Source organism: Rhinopithecus bieti, unplaced genomic scaffold, assembly GCF_001698545.2.
Source record: "Rhinopithecus bieti isolate Rb0 unplaced genomic scaffold, ASM169854v2 scaffold_60, whole genome shotgun sequence".
Taxonomy (NCBI): domain Eukaryota; kingdom Metazoa; phylum Chordata; class Mammalia; order Primates; family Cercopithecidae; genus Rhinopithecus; species Rhinopithecus bieti.
This window is the reverse complement of record NW_016803192.1, coordinates 1715342-1733312: the sequence shown is the minus strand read 5'-3', so window position 1 is coordinate 1733312 and position 17971 is coordinate 1715342. Positions and strand designations below refer to the sequence as shown.

Sequence of the window (17971 nt, the reverse complement as noted above, 5' to 3'; positions counted from 1 at the left end):
GTAGAAAGATGTATTAATGAGCAGGTTAGTGCTGTGGGCAACTGCAGCTCAGTCCTACTCAGGACCTCTGTGAGACAATGTAGAGCTTTCCTATCTGAGGGGCAAAAAAGCTGGAATATTTAACCAGTCATTCCCATCCATCATTGGTAGAGAGCTGCTCCCAGCAACACTAACTTCCAAGCACCTCCAACCTACCCCTTGTATGGACTAAACATCTCCTACAAGCAGAGAGTTTTAGATGCTTTTAACAAGAGCAATCCATGTACTCAGACATGGTGAGTGCCAAGGGACATGCAGTGTCTGCTAAGCTACCATCAATGCCTGTCACAGTACTTACAAGGTACTCAATAAATACTTTAATTCAATGAACATTTATTGAGTACCTACTACTTGCCAAGCACTGTGAAAGATATTTACTAATTGATTTATTCTCAGAGGGACTTTCTTAATATAAACAAAAACAAAACACATGGTCTTTGTACTCAGATCTTGATAAATGATAAAAAAAAAAAAATGATTTCCCTATGTCTATGAGCCTTCTCCTTTCCCTATTCAATATTGGTGTATAAACTTTTTGTTCCTACTGAAGGAATCAGTCAGTACTAGAACAGCCTGTCACTTCACATAGTGTAATTCTTAGGAAACAAGATGTTTTATTTAATAAAATTTTCAGTGTTTCTGAGTTCTACTTTGTCCTTAAGAGCAGATTATTTACTAACTAGCACATTAGTTGCTTGAAAAAAATTAATGTCTCTTTTTCTTATTCTAGCATGGCGATTTACTGCCATGAGCTATCTCTCATTATAAACACCATTGTTCTTTTCTGAATAACTTAAATGAGGACGTGGTTGTCATGTATGTAGGTGTTGGCTTCAAACCTCCCTCAAAAGTTATTCTTAGGTACCTGCTACAACATGAAGAATGCAATCATCCTGCCATCCTAGGCTAGCTTTGCTCCAGTGTGAGGTTCTCTTGTGACTGGTGGATTGAGTCTGACGATGGTGCCATGGCTATTTTGCTTTCAATTTCTTTTGTCTCCCTTCTTTTCTGGCTCTGCCCTTCTGTATTCATTGACTATGAATTTGTTGGGTACTGTAGTGGGCATTGATGCCTCTCTAGCATCTGTTCCACTCCTTTTCTATTGTGGTAGGCATGTGATTTGGTAGGACTGACCACCACACTCATACATAGGAGCAAGACATGATTGGCTTGTGTTAACCAGATGATATTTTCCTGGTTATGATGATTAGTTCATGGGGGGTTATGTACAATGAGTGTGGAGCCAGCCTGAGAACAAAGATGGCACAGTATAGAAAGATACATACAAAAGAATAGAAGTGAAATAAAGTCAGAGCCCAGTTCAAACTGTTTTAGAAACGATATTATTTCTACACATTTTAGTTCCATGAACTAACAAATTTATTTTGTTGTTGAAACAATTTGAGTTGGTTTTCCTTGACTTGCAGCCCAAAACAACTTGACTAGAAAAAGAAAAGAAGAAGAAGAAAAGAAAAAAAAAAACTCTTGCAGTTTCTTTCTTCATCCAGCCTTGAATTGGCCCTACCTTTCATTCTGTATTCTCCTTTTCTCTGGGTTCCAAATCTGGATTTCAGTCACCCAGTATCCAGCCTGCCAATATCTTCCCAAAATGTGGCCAAAACTTGACCATGGAAAGACTCAGTCATCCAGCTTACTAAGACCTTCTGAGGCATGGAGAATTACCATAAAACATATGACAAGTACATCCCCAAATCGTGTCTTTCAACTATAAACTCCGTAAAGGTTGCCTTATTCTAAATTACATAAAAACTGTGAGGCAAGAAAATGTTTGACAATATACCTAGTTCTGGAATTGGTGTTCAAGGTCTTTAGCTCTCCATTTCAAACCAAAATTCCTTTATTTATAAGTGGTGAGTGATTAACTGTGGAATCTGGGAAGGGTAATTTGCAGCAAATACATACAGTGTAGTTCACCTTGTGTTGATCTCTGAGGAAGAAATCATTTTCACTCACAAGAGCTAGTCAAAGGCAAATCTATCCCTTTCATAAAACAGCTATTCTTCAACATACCCCAAAGAACATGAGAAGAAAGAGCCTTACCTGGACATATGAGAGAATTACAGTAAGTATGAGGAGGGTTTTCTTCATGCAAGGTGTTTTAAGAAATAGAATGGGTGAGGTTAGTAAATGTCAGTGAGGTTAGTAAATGTTATTTATTTAGAGATTCTTAAAAACAAAGTGGTTTTGTGTAGGTGAAGATTTGCTTAATGACAATGAAAAATAGAGTCTTTAGCTGTCTGATGGTTGACACTGAAAAGCATATACTTAATTTCCTGTAAAAGACTGAAGAGAGCTTTCAGAATAAATAGCACTATAAACACAGACAGAAAAATTTGCACTACCTGGAAAGTATGGGTTCTTTCTTTTTTTCTATTCAACAAAAATCCCATAGAATGCATTGGCCTCTGACATTTCAATGCATAGTTGGTAAAAATAGGTCAGGTTTGGTTGGAGTCTGACTACATGGCACGTTGATTTTGCTCTTACTTTGGCCATCTTTTGAAGCCTTGCTTGGTGTACCCACATGTGGTCAGAGAATATTTATAGTCTGCTCAGTGATCTTGACATTCCTAATTTAGAAGCAATAGGTACATCTAATGACTCACTCGGTCCTGTTGATTATGCCTTCTAATTCCCTCTAGAATACAGCACCTCTTCTTTCTTTTGTGGTTGCTCACTTATTCAAAATCTTATTTCTTGCTTCTCTTACAACTCTGGTCCCCTAGTTGGTTTCCTTGCCCTCTTACCTTACTTTTCTCTATAGGGTTATCATGAAATCTCCCACATCTTATTCCTTGCTTAATATACCACCATCATTACCATGATATAGAAGTACCTTCATGATCTGGGTCCAGCCAACCTTTCCATCCACCTCTCATTTCTCCTTTACACACTTGAGATTCTGCAATGTACATTACACTCATCGTCTTGCTCTGTACCCATTGTTCTCTCCACTTTGAACAGCAAGGATGCTCCCTCCCTTTTATTATTTCTTGTTGACATCTCCTCATTCTTCCAGATTCAGCCTGGCCACTGCTTTCTCCCTGACACCTCAGACTGAGTTAGACACCATTTGGGTTCCCACAGCATGTAGGGCTGTTTGTCAGTCTCCTGAGATCCTGGAGGGCTGGAGCTATGTCTTGCATTTCTGTATTTCTGGCATAGTTCTTAGAGCCTGGTACAAGTGCTCAGGAAAGGTTTGTGAAATGAAGGGCTGAATGAATGAGGTAGAGATTATGCTTAATTTGCTCTCTTAGGGAATAAGAAATGAATGAGTTAGGGTCATTAAACACTTCTGAGGGGTATGGACTGTGGTTGAGCATGCTATGCCTTTGTAAGAAGAACATGGTCAGCTCTGTTTGGGACTATTACTCAAAATCTAGACTTCTGACTTCCTATGCTACACAAAAAGCACAACGCCATAGAATTCCAACATTCAAACATGCTGGAAGAAGACCAGGTGGCTAGAGCTTGTCCAACTCATATAGGCAGATACCTAACTGATACAAAGTTACTTTGCACCCTGGAATTTGGGATACCCAAGTGAGATCTAAAAATTGGGGCAGAAATAGTCTTTATCAGCATGTCCTCAAATAAACCCAAACTAAAACCCCTTTTATGATATGAAAAGTTTTCAATGGATCTTTCAACAGTGGGTCTATTAAATTTTAAATTTGCAATTTAAATAGAGTCTAATAATACCTAATAGATATTTATAAATGTGATGAGAGCTTTATGTAATTTTATTATTTAATCTCCACAACAACCCAAAGGTGTAGGAAATGTTATTATCCCTTTTTTACAGGTGGGGAAATTGAGGTTCAGAGAAATTAAATAACTTAGGTGACTTTACAAAGTCATACATTTACTGGTAGTGGAGTTAGAATTTAAAATTATGTTCATCAGACATCAGGGACTTGCACTCTTAATTAGCTACTTTTTTCAGTCTTAGCCACGAGGGAAAGCAACATGTGCACATTTTCAGTTCTTTTTATTGATACTGTATTAACAAAAGCATATGAAGTTTTCACTATCTAAACAAGGTAGGAAGATGTGAAGCATCCAATATTTAAAACTAAGAATCTGGAATGTAAGTAAATATGAAGGGAAAATATTATTCTATCTATGCAAGGCATGGGTTATTATTCACAAAGTGATAGATGAGAAAACTGAGATGAGAGAGAGGGGTGGATAAATTGTCTAAGGTCATAGAGTAAGTGGCTGAAGTAGGATTTGAAGAAGGCTCATCTTACTCTGAAATCCTCACTGAGCCTCAGTTGTTGGGAGCTGGTAAGGCTCTTATTTAAATTTGTCATGGAAACATAGAGCAGGAATAAACTTAATGCCAGAAATCCTGCCTAGGGCTTACCATATGACTAGAAGACAGTTGAAACAAAAATTTGTACCACTCTAAGATACTGGCATTAAAGTGAATTGCAATGTGATACTACCTCATACCCACTTGAATGGCTACTATCAAAAAGACGGAAAATAAATGTTGGAAAGGATACAGAGAAATTGAAACTCTTTTACACTGTTGGTGGGAATGTAAAATGCTACAGCTGCTTGGAAAACAGTACAGTAGTTCCTCCAAAAATTAAAAATAGGAATTACCATATGATCCAGCAATTCCACTTTCGTATATATACCCAAAAGCACTGAAAGCAGGAACTCAAAGAGATATTCCTATGTGAATGTTCATGACAGCATTATTTACAATAGCCAAAAGGTGAAAGCAACATAAATATCCATCTGTGTTGAGTGAATAAACAAAATGTGATATATATATATGTGTGTGTGTGTGTGTATATATATATATATATATATGACAATGGGCTATTATTCATTCTTAAAAGGATATGGAATTCCAACACATGCTATGAAATGAATGAACCTTGAGGACATTATGTTAAGTAAAACAAGCCTGTCAGGAAAGGACAAATACTGTATGATTTCAACAGATGAAGTACCTAGAATAGTCAGATTCCTAAAGACAGAAAGTAGAAGGGTGGTTGCCAGGGGCAGGGTTTGAGGGGAATGGGGAGTTATTGTCAATGGCTACAGAATTGCAGGTTTGCAGATGAGAAGAACTCTAGAGACCGATGGTGGTGGTGGTTGCACAGCAATGTGAATGTATTTAATGCCATTGACTTGTATACCTAAATGGTTAGGATGGAAAATTTTATATGTATATTTTACCACACTTAAAAATAATTTTAAAATGAGCTAAGTATTACCAGTCAGAGTTCAGTCAGGAAACCAGTTGCCACTCTAGCCTTTCAAATGGAAGCGAGTGTGATAGATTCAGTCGCATATGGGATGGCCAGCAGAACATGATGAAGCCACCCAGAGGTTAGCAAGAGCAGGAGGCTATTCCCTCCCCTAGGGTTAGAATTCCACGGAGAGGAGGATGTGTTACCTGGTCCTAGAATCTGGGGCCACATAATGGGAACTAAAACCACGGTGGTGGGGGTGTGTGGGGGGCTGCTGCCCAGCAAGATCTAGGGCAACTGAAGGAGGGTCCATCTGTCTCACAAGAGCTGGAGCCACAGAGAGTAGCTGTTGCTGGATGCAGCTGAGGCAGGAGAGAGGGGAAGAAATACCCTAGCATCTTCCCTCCTTAACCTGCCATCTTCTACCAGTACCTCCCATGGCCTGAAACTACCCAGAGATCAGTTAGCAAAAGAGCCCAGATATGTAGTTTCCTGTGACACAGAGCAGAGCAGGGGACACAACAAACAATGAGAAATGGATCTAAGAGCAACCTGGCAAAATACCAGCACATTAGTCTGTGAAAGACTTCTTTCCTTCTTGTTTAAAAAGCAATTTAAAAAAATCTCTCTACATAGAGTTTCAAATACCTCAGTACTCAGTGATACTGATTATTATTAAATTAATTCACTTTCTAGAAGTTAGACACATTTATTAAGAGTCTATATATATTTGAACAGAGGTCTAGCTTTGGTTATCATTCAATGGTTCAAAAACTATCTCTTGGCCAACCAACTTCAACTCATCCTGGGCAAAACAGCATACTGTTTTGTTTTGATTTGTTTGTAAAGTGTGAGCTCAGATGGAATAAAACTCTTGCTCTTCCTTTAAAATCAGATTAGTGTTCATTTTCTTCTCTGACCCTTTCTCGTTACCTTTCACTCACCCCAAATCTAGGTTAGTGTTTCTGTCCTTCCTCTGCAACCTCAGCACCATGAGTTTACTAAGAGTATAATACTTATACGAACAATTTTAACATTTTGTTGATTTGTCTATTCATTCTACATGTCTGCAAACTACTCAAGAGCAAAGACATTATGTGTGTGTGTACATACAGTATATGAATATATATTTTCATAGATATGTGTGTGGGTGTACTATGCTATCTCCATCATTAATAACTAACACCATTTCAGGGCCAGATACATAGTAAGTACTCAATACCTTTTTTAAAATAAATAAATGCATAATTGTTTAATGAAATACAATTAATAGGTTTCAGCAACTGTTTGGATGTGTGGAGCTAGAAAGAGGAGTCAAAACTGCATGTGAGCTGTTCAACTTTGATGATTAGGAAGAATTGTGCTGTTAATATAAATAACAAAGAATTGGGTAAAAGCTGGTTTTAATAAAGAGCTTTGCGAATTTGGTTTTTGAAAAATTCTAATAGACAATCGGAAGTATGGAACTGGCCTCACAAAAGATGTCAGGGCTTAAAAATAAATTTGAAAGTCATCTTCATAGATGGGATTCATAGAGGAATCGTCATGTAGCAGCTTGTTTTATCCATATATTGCTGCAACAGGGTTTTCTCTTATTCTATATGCTCTTTTAGTACTTTACTACTTCCATATAACAGGTGGAGTCTATGTCCTCTCCCCTTGAACCTGAGTAGGCCTTTGTGTTTGCCTTGACCAACAGCGTATAGAAGAAATGGCCTTGTTCTAGTAGCTTTCTGCCTTGTTCTAGTAGATTCTTCACTCCTAGAACACAACCACCATGTTGTGAGGAAGCCCAAGCGGCCTTTGGTGAGCTCATGTGAAGAGGAACAGAGACCCCGGCCACAGCCCTTGAGCCCCAGCCAACAGCTAATACCAACTTGCCAGCCACATGAGTGAGCCGTCTTCAATGTGGAGCTTTCAGCCCCCACTGGAGCTGCTCCAGCTGATGTGGAATAAAGCTGAGGCATGTCGCATCTACCAAGCTTTGTCTGAATTGCAGTTGTGTGAGCATCATAAATGATTTTTTAGAGTATTAAATTCTGGGGGTAATTCGTTATATAGCAAGAGATCATTGACATATATAGATGGAAAGGATCATGAAATTTGAGTCTGAGAGGCCTGAGGCCTGAATTCAAATGCCTGGTTCTGCTATTACCAGGATTGTGGCTTTAGGCATTCTATTTATACTGTCAGAACCTCACTTTCCTCAGGTATAAAATGGAGCTGGCAATGCTTATTGCAATGAGGCTGTTGTGATAAATAAAAGAAATGTTGTACATTAAATGCCTAGTGCTGTGTTTAATCTCTCTGGTGATTAATAATGAGTGGTATTTCAAGAAAGTTAAAGTTTTGTGAGCTCTCAAGAAACAACATGCATGGAGTAAAACAGGTCACTTGGGGATGGATAGGGAACAAAGAGTAAAAATGAGAGTGGTGAGGGATTAGTCAGAAAAGGAGGAGGAATTAAGACTGTGTAAGACTATTTCACTCAATTTTTCTTCAGAGAATTTGAAAGTCCTTAATTTGAAATTTTTTGATAAAATTTGAGTGAAATAAGGGACAGACGGATGATGAAGATAAGGGAACCACAAAGGCATTGATTCCTTCAGTGGAGAGGTGATGAGTGACACACAACAGAACAGTGTCGACAGAGTGGACAGCTGGGAGCCTGAATACTAAGGGGTAAAAAGAGAGGGAAGAGTGAGAAGAAGCAAACAGTTGGCATCTTATGTCTTAATTTCTAAGCATGTATGTTATTCTAAAGGTATGTGAGAATATCAAAATATGAAAAAGGTGTGTATCACCCACCAAAATTTCTATTTCTCCAGTATAGTAGTCCTTCTCTTTTCTCTAGAAATTTATCCAGGTACACCTTGTAACCCATCATCCACACGCTTCTGGTTCTCCCTAGAGGATTATTTATTACATGTATTACTGCCTCTGTGGGTTATTTTTTCTTATGTGTTTTGTATTTACATTTACATTATCATTTTCCAAAACGTTGCATCTAATTATTTGCCATAGTTGTACATGTTTGTTATACTCTGATTTCAAAATGGAAAGCAAAGTGTTCAGATAAAGAACATAATGACCAGGGGATCAATGGCCATATCTAGAAATAGGAGAAGAGGTGCAAATGAAAGCATACCATTAAAAACTACAGGTTTCTCACCTTCACTTGATTATTTGATACTTTCAGTGTGCAATTAACTAGTCAGAAGATATCTACTATTGTAATCTCAGTTTTTGAGTTGAACATATGACACGTTATTTCACAAATAGGGAAATGGAGACGCAGAAAAGATACCTGTGTGAAGTTACAATTACTCACCTTCCTACAATGGTTCAGTGAAATTGCCACAAACATGTGATCATAGTAAATCCATGGTGAAAACCTAGTTTCCAAATAGACTGTCCTTGTTTTACTTTTTTGAAGACTAAATTTTCCAAGATGAGATGCAAAATCATCCACATAAAAGGTTTTTAATTTCCATTCTCAAGCATTTATTTAGCTCCCACCATGTACAAGACACTGCATTAGGTGGGCCTTCTAAAACATACAACATGAGGGTATGAAAGATAATTTGTGGTTTAAAAAGTCAAATTATGAAAATGTAATATTTATTAGGCACTTGTAAGATAAAAGGTACTTGCTAGAGCACTTCCTCTGCAAGCTTTATACCTTCGTAAAATTTCTGGTTTGCTCAGGAGATATGAGCATGATGCTAATGAGAGCCGGGTCAGTAGTCTAATTCCTGACAGCTTTGTACCAGGACAACCATGTCTAGGTTGTTGTTAGTCGTAGTTAGTTCTGCAACTGAGGGAAGTGTGACTGGTAGAGCTGATGGTGACCAAGCAGTCATATAGGGCCAGTAAGTGGATACACGAGGCAGGACATGGAGCTATCCATGGTATGTTCCAGAGTTCTCCCCCGTGGCAGGAGACAGCAGTCGGCAAGGGGGATTGGGACGTGGGATACAGGATACAAGGCTGAAATTGAAGCAGGATTCACTTGGGAAGCATAACCCTTCTTCCTCATATCTATTTCTTTCCATGTGTATGGAGTTCAACTAGCACAACAACCCTAGCCTCTCTCAACTCTTTCACTCCCTCTGCCCCAGGAGAGGTTTCTTGTCTGCCTAGTGAATTTGGGAACAAATGGACTGAGTTTGCTGTCCTCCTCCTTTTTGTTTCTGGGAGCTAGCTGCCTGCAGGACACATGCCCACACTGTTTGTGACTGGTTGAATTTGTCTGCCTGATCTTAGTGTTTATAAATAGGGAGACCATTTGCTTACAGATACAAGCTACATCCTCCAACCTAGATGTTATCAGTAATAGAGGTGATATTTTGGCCCTGGATATTCTTTGGCCTTATTTCTCTGCTTAAGAACTTGGGTTGGTTATTTATTGGGTTCCCTTTTTAAGACTCCTAAAGGATACACAGGGAGAACACTCTGGTTGCTGAGACCCCCTGGAGTAAGTGGGTGTGTACTGACTTTTTTCTTTTCTAGTACTCTCATAGTATTTTGTGGCATACCTTAAGTATCCATATTGCTGTTGTTTACAAAGCAAAGACTACCACATGCTTCATCTCTATGGTTCCACTGTCCAGCAAAGATCCCAGTAAATGTAAATGTGGCAAAAAGATCCCCAGTAACCCCGTCTCTACTAAAAATACAAAATTAGCTGGGCGTGGTGGCTCATGCCTGTAATCCCAGCTACTTGGGAGGCTGAGACAGGAGAATCACTTGAACCCAGGAGGCGGAGGTTGTGGTAAGCTGAGATCGTGCCATTGCACTCCAGCCTGGGCAGCAAGAGCAAAACTTTGTCTCAAAAAAAAAAAGAAAAAAAAAAATCCCCAGTATGGCAACCAGGAATCCAAGCTGAGACTCCCAAATCAAAGGGCACAGAAATAATCAAATGCGGGAGATCATAGGAGAGGGACTGCATTTCTGAGCACCACACCTAAACATTCAGAAGCACCAGTTGTCAGAACTAGCTCAGCAACACTGACATTCTGCACAAGATTCAGGAAGCCGAATGGGCCAGCTCACTAAGGCAGAATTGCTCTGATATTGCTTGGGCATAGTGTGACTGCTCTTCAAACTGAAAAGGCCTGGAAACATTTTTGGGTGACCCCAAAATTAAAGTTCAGAATCCTGGGAATTCTTATGTCCCCAAACTACATGTAAACTTTTAGTACTCTGTTAAGAAACATGTGTGTTTGAGCAAGTAAAGGGTGTAGGTAAAGCAAGTAAAGCAAGTAAAGTAAAATCTTCCAGACATTGCTCAAGACAACTATTAGGGTTTGTAGCTTAATTTTATTAAGATGTCAGCAAAGGTGTAGAAACACAGAACCGAGTTTGACCCTTTTAGTTCATCACTGAAGGAGTAAGTATTTTTGTCTTCTTTCATCCCCACACTGCTCCCTCCCTTTTGAACTGGACTGATGTGGATCATGAAGAAACTTGCCCTCTGTTTTTGAGAAAAGACGTCTGAGTGAGGTGAGTCTTAAGAAGCCCTCATGAAATTCAAGATGTTTTGAATGGCGTCTGAGCTCCAGGCCAGCCTCCTGAAATCATATTATCTGAAGTGCCTTGGAGTTTCTTTCCTAAGGACAACAACAACAGTCTATTTATTGGTTTCAGTTGCTATGAAGTGACCATCCTGCAGAAGTGAGGCTGTTGCCCTTAGCTACACATTTCTTTGTGGGAATAATTTTGAATCACACAGTACCAAATCAGCAGCTGGGCAAGGCACAGACCCTGATGAAATATTTTCCTAGTGTTACCCTCCTTTTATAAGACAGGTTGTGGCTAATGCAGCTTAGAAGTGATACACATCCTTTTTCAATCAAAGAAAAGGGCTGACTTTATTTTAACACTATCCCCTTCCCTCTCTAGTAGGGATTTGCTTATTTTTATTCTGCCTTCCTGAGGTGTGTTAGTTAAAACAATAATCCAAATCTCCGGAAGAATTTTTTTCCTGATCATACCCACCTTACATGGTTTTTGAAAGGATTATAGGGGATAATGTACAGAGCACACTTAAGCAATGATAGGCAGTGCAATTATAAATGTGGTTGTTGTTGTTATTCTTATCCCAGAGAAGAGAAAGCTTGAGGGGGCTGGTTTCTGTTTTCAAATCATGAGTGTTTTTGTTTTATCCCCTTTCCTCTCATCTCACCCCATCCCATCCCATCTCATTCCATTGGTTCCATAGATACTTAATATCCAAATTAAGTGTTGAGTACATTTCTATTTTGAATTTCATTTGCTGTCTTCTGGTACTGTTAACTCTATGATCTCTCTTTTATTTTGTATTTCACCTTCCATTTTGAGAATAATCTGCAAGTTTTGATATTTACTTTCAACATAGATGCACTCAATGTAATCAACTTTCCATTATACGCCAACAAGATGCTTGGGGTGGGGGGGATGTCTTTATGTATCCTGTACTCTGAATCCATTTGCAGTCTTTTGTCTCATTTTCTTAAAGCAGTTTCCAAATGCATTCTATGTCTGCTGATGTTTGAAAAGGCTGTAAAATTAAAGCTAGGCAATTATGAATACTATGAAAAAGGTTTTGACAACTTTTGGTGGCATTTAATTCAAGTTAAACTCCTCTCATTCAAAATAATAAGCATAATGTTACTTATTATGTAAATGAGGTGGCAAGGCAGATGTTTTTCTTCCTGGTGCATTCACTGGGGATTAATACATACAGAAGCTGAGAAGGAGGGGCTGGTGTGTAACCTGGGAACTCTAATAAGGGTTGAGCAAGAGGAAAGATGATTACTCTTGAGCTGTGCTATTCAATAGTGGAGCCAATAACCACACAAGGCAATTTAAATTTAAATCGATTAAAATGAAATAAAATTAAAATTTAGTTTCTCAGTCATGTTAGCCAATTCATTTGTTCAATAGCCACATGTGGCTGGTGGCTACTTATTGACGAGCACAGATAAAGACCATTTCTATCATTGTAGAAAGTTCTACTGGACAGGGGTGCTAAACCTAGAAGGATTGAAACAAAGGGAAGGATGCTTGTAGATTCCTCTACAATTGGAACTTTACCCGTAAGAGTTCCACAAGCTTCTCAGAATGGATGTACATCCACGAAGAGCCAAGAGATGTAACAGATAGGATTAAGTGGCTGTTATATTTTTTTGTATATTACGGGGATACACTATAGCGGTACGTCTCTAACTTTAAATGTATATACATATCACATGGGGATCCTAATGTGCAGACACTGATTCAGTAGGTCTGGGGTGGGGCCTGAGAGTCGGCATTCATAAACAGCTCCCAGGTGATACTGATGAGCACCCAGGTGATGATCTGTGAATTGCACTTTGGGTAGCAACGTGCTAAAGCCCTTAACAGCAGAGACTTGATTTACAGCAACATCCCTGAAGATGGTTAACCAATCTGACACAGGAATCTTTAATCACTGCAGGCTGGTGCCAGGGTACATCTCATAGCCACTTAAAATTGAATCATTTCACATCAAAGTCCTGCTGAAGAAAGCAGAAGCTGCTGTCATGTTACCAAGAAGGAAAAATGGCTCATCGGAAAATACTGAATACACTAATTTGAATCTATGATAATTGGGATAGTACTCTACCTTTCTAGGTCTCCATTTTTTCAGATTAAGAACTTTTTTAAAAAAAACTAGCATAGAAGAAACTGCTGCTCCATGGAAACACTGATTTGCATACATAAAAATTCAGTCTATAGACATCCTTCTCAACCTTGTCTGCACAATTGGAATAACTGGGGGGAACTTTTAAACATTAACATGTTAGATTTCACCCTCAGATATTTTAATTTAATTGATTGTGGGGGAGGAAATCCGTGTTTTTTGAACACTCCCCAGGTGATTCTCACATGCAGTCGCAGAGAATCTTGGATCATAGCAGTGGATCTGAAACTTAAGCATGCATCAATATCATGCCTTGTGAAAACATGGATTGCCGGATCTCACCTCTAGAGTTTCTGATTTGGTAAGTCTGGGATGGACATTAGAGTGTGCATTTCCAGCAAATTCCCAGGTGCTACTGCTGTTGGTTTGAGGATCACATTTGGAGAATCACTCACTGACTTAAAGCACTGTTTCTCAATCTTGGCTACACATTGTAATCACCTGGAGAGGTTTAAAAACTACTTGTGCTTAGATCCCACCCCAAATATTCTGATTTAATTTTTCTGTGGCCTAGTAGTCTGGGCATTGAAGATTTTAAAAAGTTTCCCACATGATTAAAACTTGAGAAACATTAATGGTAATAAAGCAAACCCATTAGGTCTGGGGACTAGAAACACTGGCTTTACCTGGATGTTTGTCAGAAATTTAGAGTCTCAGACCCAAACTCAGACCTGCTGCATCATAACCTGCATTTTGACAACATTTTCCGGGTGACTTCATATACATTAAAGGTGAGAAGTACTACACTAGATAGCCTTTTAAAGTAACAATTTGTTGATCTGTGTGATTTAAAGAAATTCTTGTAGTAATTTTTTATAGTTCCTAAAAATATTGGGGCACATAATTTGGTCCAAACTCACTCCAAATTATTGTAGCTGTATTAGATTGCCACTGCACAGACAAGCACTTGACAGTTTCTGTTTGCCTTGCAACCGAAGACATTAGTTATCCCAGCAGAAAGAAACTGTGGACTTTCAAGTCTCAAGTAGAAAGAAGGTCAAGAATAACCAAGTCTTTAAGGAACTAGTTCCATGTATTTTCATAAAGTTTATTATTCAAGATTAAGTGGTTTTTAGGTTAATGCCTTTTGATTTTAGAAAACCGTATACTTTTATTACCAGAGATACAATATAGGTAATTTTTTTTCTTCTTCTTTTTTGGAGACGAAGTCTTGCTCTTGTTCCCCAGGCTGGAGTGCAATGGCGCCATCTTGGCTCACTGCAACCTCCGCCTCCCAGGTCCAAGCAATTTTCCTGCCTGGGCCCCCCGAGCAGCTGGGATTACAGGGGCCTGCCACCACGCGCAGCTAATGTTTCCATTTTTTTTAGTTGAGATGGGGTTTCACCATGTTGGCCAGGCTAGTCTGGAACTCCTGACCTCAGGTGATCCACCCACCTCGGCCTCCCAGAGTGCTGGGATTACAGGCATGAGCCACCATGCCGGCCGATAAATTCTTAATTTATGAAACTTTTCATTATGCATCACTAAGATCCTGGAGGATGAGAGGTCGTGGGGAATATAATGTCTTAAAAAAAATGTTTCTAAATTGTGTTTTCCTAGTAAGCCTTTCTTGGTAGTATTTTAGGGAAATAATGAGTGCCCATAGATGATTATAATGTAGAAAGACCAACCACGTGATGTGCCAGAGCACTGGCTCTTAAGCTTAAATGTTGTAGGAATCACTTGCTGGATGTAGATTCTGCTTCAGTAGGTCTAGGGTAGGGCCCAAAACTTTGCATTTCTAACAAACTCCCAGATGTTGGGAAGATTCTGGTTCATGAATCATACTCAGTAGCAAGGAGTTAGAGTGACTACTCTCCCAGGATACCTTTTTGTAAAGTCCCATTTCAGTGACTCAAAAAATCAAGAGGTCTGGTATAAACAGGAAGAAGGGTGATGTTGTTGAAAGTGCTGATTTACTAATTTAAATCATTTGGGAAGAGAAAGTCAAAGGTTAAAATTATTCATAGACCTATCATTAATGGAAAGTTAATTGAGAAATGAAGAGTCATTTAAGGCAACTGCAAAATAGTAACCATTTTGTAACAAATACCTCAGATGACTAGTAGGGCAAAATTTTCAAAATGTTGCAAGCTGTCTGCATGCTTGAAGTAGCAATTTACATGCATAATTAGGTGCAATCAACAGTTTTGAAATGTAATATATTTTCCGAGTCCATATTTACTTGTGACAGATGCTTAAAAAAACTACGTCCCCCAAAAATAGAGGGGCAGAAGGAGAAATATTTGCATTTAACAATAAGAGCCTTTAAAAGGACATGTCTAAATTTAGAACAAATTTAATTGAAGTATTGTATCTTTATTTTGATGTAATCTTCATTTAAGCCTTGAAAGAAGTTCACAAACATATTTTGGAAGTAGCAAGCATGGAAGAATAATAACTTACCAGTCAGCTATTCCTGCTGCTGTCTGAACTGACATGTGATTTTTATTGCTACACTGTAGAAAAACAAAAAAACCCTGACACATTCAAACCTTTATTGCACAAAATATTATTGACTTTCTTCCTGTCTTCAGAAGGGGCTTCGTTCTCTAAAGATACCAAATATCTTTTAGGAAATTTAAATAAAGGTAATTTAAATTGGTAGCTTCTTTTTTGCAAATCAAGGTCTTCAGATGAACACTCAGTGTGAACTTGTATCATCTTACCGTTCTCAGTATAACAATATTAGGTGCTCACTATGCACTAAGGCCCTCTGCTAAGCACATTACACATAAAATCTAATTTACCATTATAAACCTTCTCTAATGATTGTTGGTTTATTACCAGGTACTGGGGAGGAGCCCACTCTATTTTCAACAATTCCCAATTGAGAAAATGAACTTGAAATTTGATTTTTAGAAAATGTGAAGGAGAAGAGAATGGGTAATTTGGTCCCTAAACTTTTTCTTCTTTTTCAAAAGCTTGTTCACATTGCATTACCCAGATTGGTTGTCTACACTGATGAAAATGGCAATCAATTTCTGTCATATATGCATAGTCAGACTAAAAGATAGCAATGACGAATACAATCTAATGATGTGTTCTTGTGTAACTGCATCTGTGGGGCAGCGTGTCTTGATATGTAAAAGTTGTGTTTAAGTTAATGCAAAGCATTCATGAGATGAGCAATGCAATTTTCCAGTTTCATCAAGCAAGTGTGATCTGTGATATATGTTAGGGGAAAAAATCCATCCTCTGCTAAGAAACCCATGAATAGTTCATTAATTTGCTGATCCATTTGGGAGTATTATGGAACTCAAAGCCCAGAACAATGGGCTCTATTTAATATTGAAAAGGTTCTTGATAACCCGCCATTTCTCTCCAGAGTCGTTTGAAGGTCCCTCCTGGACGTGCAGAGTTGCAGTGTCAGTTCCCGTGAAGTTGTAAGCTACTACCCAGGATCAAGTGGTGTTAAATTGAGAAGTCATCCTGATCACCTGATTAGTGGTGAACCCCGATTTAAGAATTTCCAAGTCTACTCTCGCCATCTCTAAATGCACAGACGCACAGCACTCCCTGCCCTGGGGTCACCGCCGAAGCCTCCTGGTGGAGCCCTGCCCTGCTGAGGACGCTCTTCCAGCACAGAACTCACCACCAAAAAGAGACGGCGCCCAGCTGGCGCCCGCCCCGGGCACATTGCAGTAAATGCCTGGCAGCGACTTCTCGCTTCTCCTTCCTCCTACCCCATCGACCCTCTGCTGCTGACCTTTACGCCAAACTCCGGCGCGCCGCGAGACTCGCGTCCTCGCTGTCCCCGAGGGGCCCCACCCCTTCCCGGTTCTAACCGGCGACCTGGCCAGAGGCAAGGGTAGGTCGACTTCCTGCCCGGAATTTGCCGTTGGCTTCTCCTTCTCTACTCCAGTTCTCTAGTGCAGGGCTGTGCGGCGCGGAGCCGCCAGCGGCAGAACAGACCCCGGAGCGGAGCTCTGGGATACACACACGCGCAGCCCGGAGGGACTGACCCTGGAGGCGCGCTCGCCCGGGGGAGGGAGGGGACCAGGGCCAGAGAGGAGGCGGGGTCACCTGGGGTTGGGGGTGGGCGCACCAGCTCTCCGCACGCTCCTCTCTTTCTAGTCTTCGCCGCCACCACCTCACACAGGTCGGAGATCCCTCCTTTCCTTGGCTCCTTTGCGTTGGGGAGGGGGTAAGGCTGAGGGGTCGGCGCTTGGTCAGCGGGCGGGGACGGTAGATTTCACTTGCACCTGACAGTCCCTATTCTTGCCAGTTTCGCCGGGCAAATCCTGGCGACCAGGTTTGTTCTTCCAGCAACTTTGTTCAGAAGGTTGGTAGGGAGGGGAAACGCCGAGGGGCCCCAAGAGACGCCGGAAAGCGGCTCGGAGCGTGGGCCGGGCTGGAGAGCAAGTCCCCAAGCGGCCCTGAGGCTGGGAGCGCGGCTGGGAGGCGCCGCCGTCGCCGCCGCCGGGATGCGCTCTGCTTAGCGGGACTGCCGGGGGCGCCTGAAGGCCAACGCTCCAAGGACACGCGGCCACCCGCTCCTCCCGCTCTCCGGCCCAGACGCCGCCAGGGCCGGAGCCGAGCAGGCGAGCGGAGCTGCGGGGAGCGCGGGTGAAGGGTGGCAGGAGGGAGGGCGCGCGGGAGGCGGCCCCTCCTCGGCGAGCCATGCGTGCCACGGGCAGCTGAGGAGCTGCCGGGCGCCGCTGCCAAGTCTCCACTCCGCTTTTGTCTTGCCCTCCAGTGAATGGGAAGATGGAGATGGATGTTGAGGGAGTTTCTCCGCGCCCGGAGCCCATCCCCCGCTCCCAGGGGGCTGGCGGAGCCTGCCAGGCGCCGCCACAGCCGCCCCAGCCCCAGCCGCCGCCGCAGCAGCTGGCTCAGGATGAACTGCCCGGCGAGAGTGCAGGCGCTGAGGACAGCGACGATCCCGAGACGAGACCCAACGGCGAGAAAGGAGAGAGCAAGGTAGGTCCACAGTGTTGGCGCTGTGCTACCTTTTGAACAAAACCAAGGAGTTGCTGTCGTGGCTGTCACT

The 17971-nt window shown here is 41.0% G+C and overlaps 2 protein-coding genes across 3 annotated transcripts in view; one reads left to right on the top strand and one right to left on the bottom strand.

The window, feature by feature from the left end:
• Positions 1 to 10638: 10638 nt before the first annotated feature.
• Positions 10639 to 17819, bottom strand: LOC108527237 (protein transport protein SEC31). Its single transcript, XM_017868394.1, has 2 exons — positions 17027 to 17819; positions 10639 to 10885 (listed from the first exon to the last, which is right to left on the bottom strand). The coding sequence occupies exon 1, from the start codon at positions 17730 to 17732 to the stop codon at positions 17151 to 17153; it is 582 nt and encodes a 193-aa protein (XP_017723883.1). The 5' UTR covers positions 17733 to 17819; the 3' UTR covers positions 10639 to 10885; positions 17027 to 17150.
• Positions 16299 to 17971, top strand: part of LOC108527246 (transcriptional activator ptaB-like) — a 359382-nt gene continuing 357709 nt past the window's right edge. The window contains exons 1-2 of one of the 2 annotated variants that reach the window (XM_017868403.1): positions 16299 to 16789; positions 17678 to 17901. In XM_017868403.1, coding sequence (XP_017723892.1) covers positions 17689 to 17901 — 213 coding nt within the window. In that variant the 5' untranslated portion in view covers positions 16299 to 16789; positions 17678 to 17688. The remainder of the gene's footprint in view (positions 16790 to 17677; positions 17902 to 17971) is intronic. The other variant, XR_001884761.1, reaches the window with a different exon arrangement.

Excerpts from the sequence above, each read along its gene's own strand:
- LOC108527237 (XM_017868394.1), bottom strand. The coding sequence starts at position 17,732 with ATGGGCTCCGGGCGCGGAGAAACTCCCTCAACATCCATCTCCATCTTC.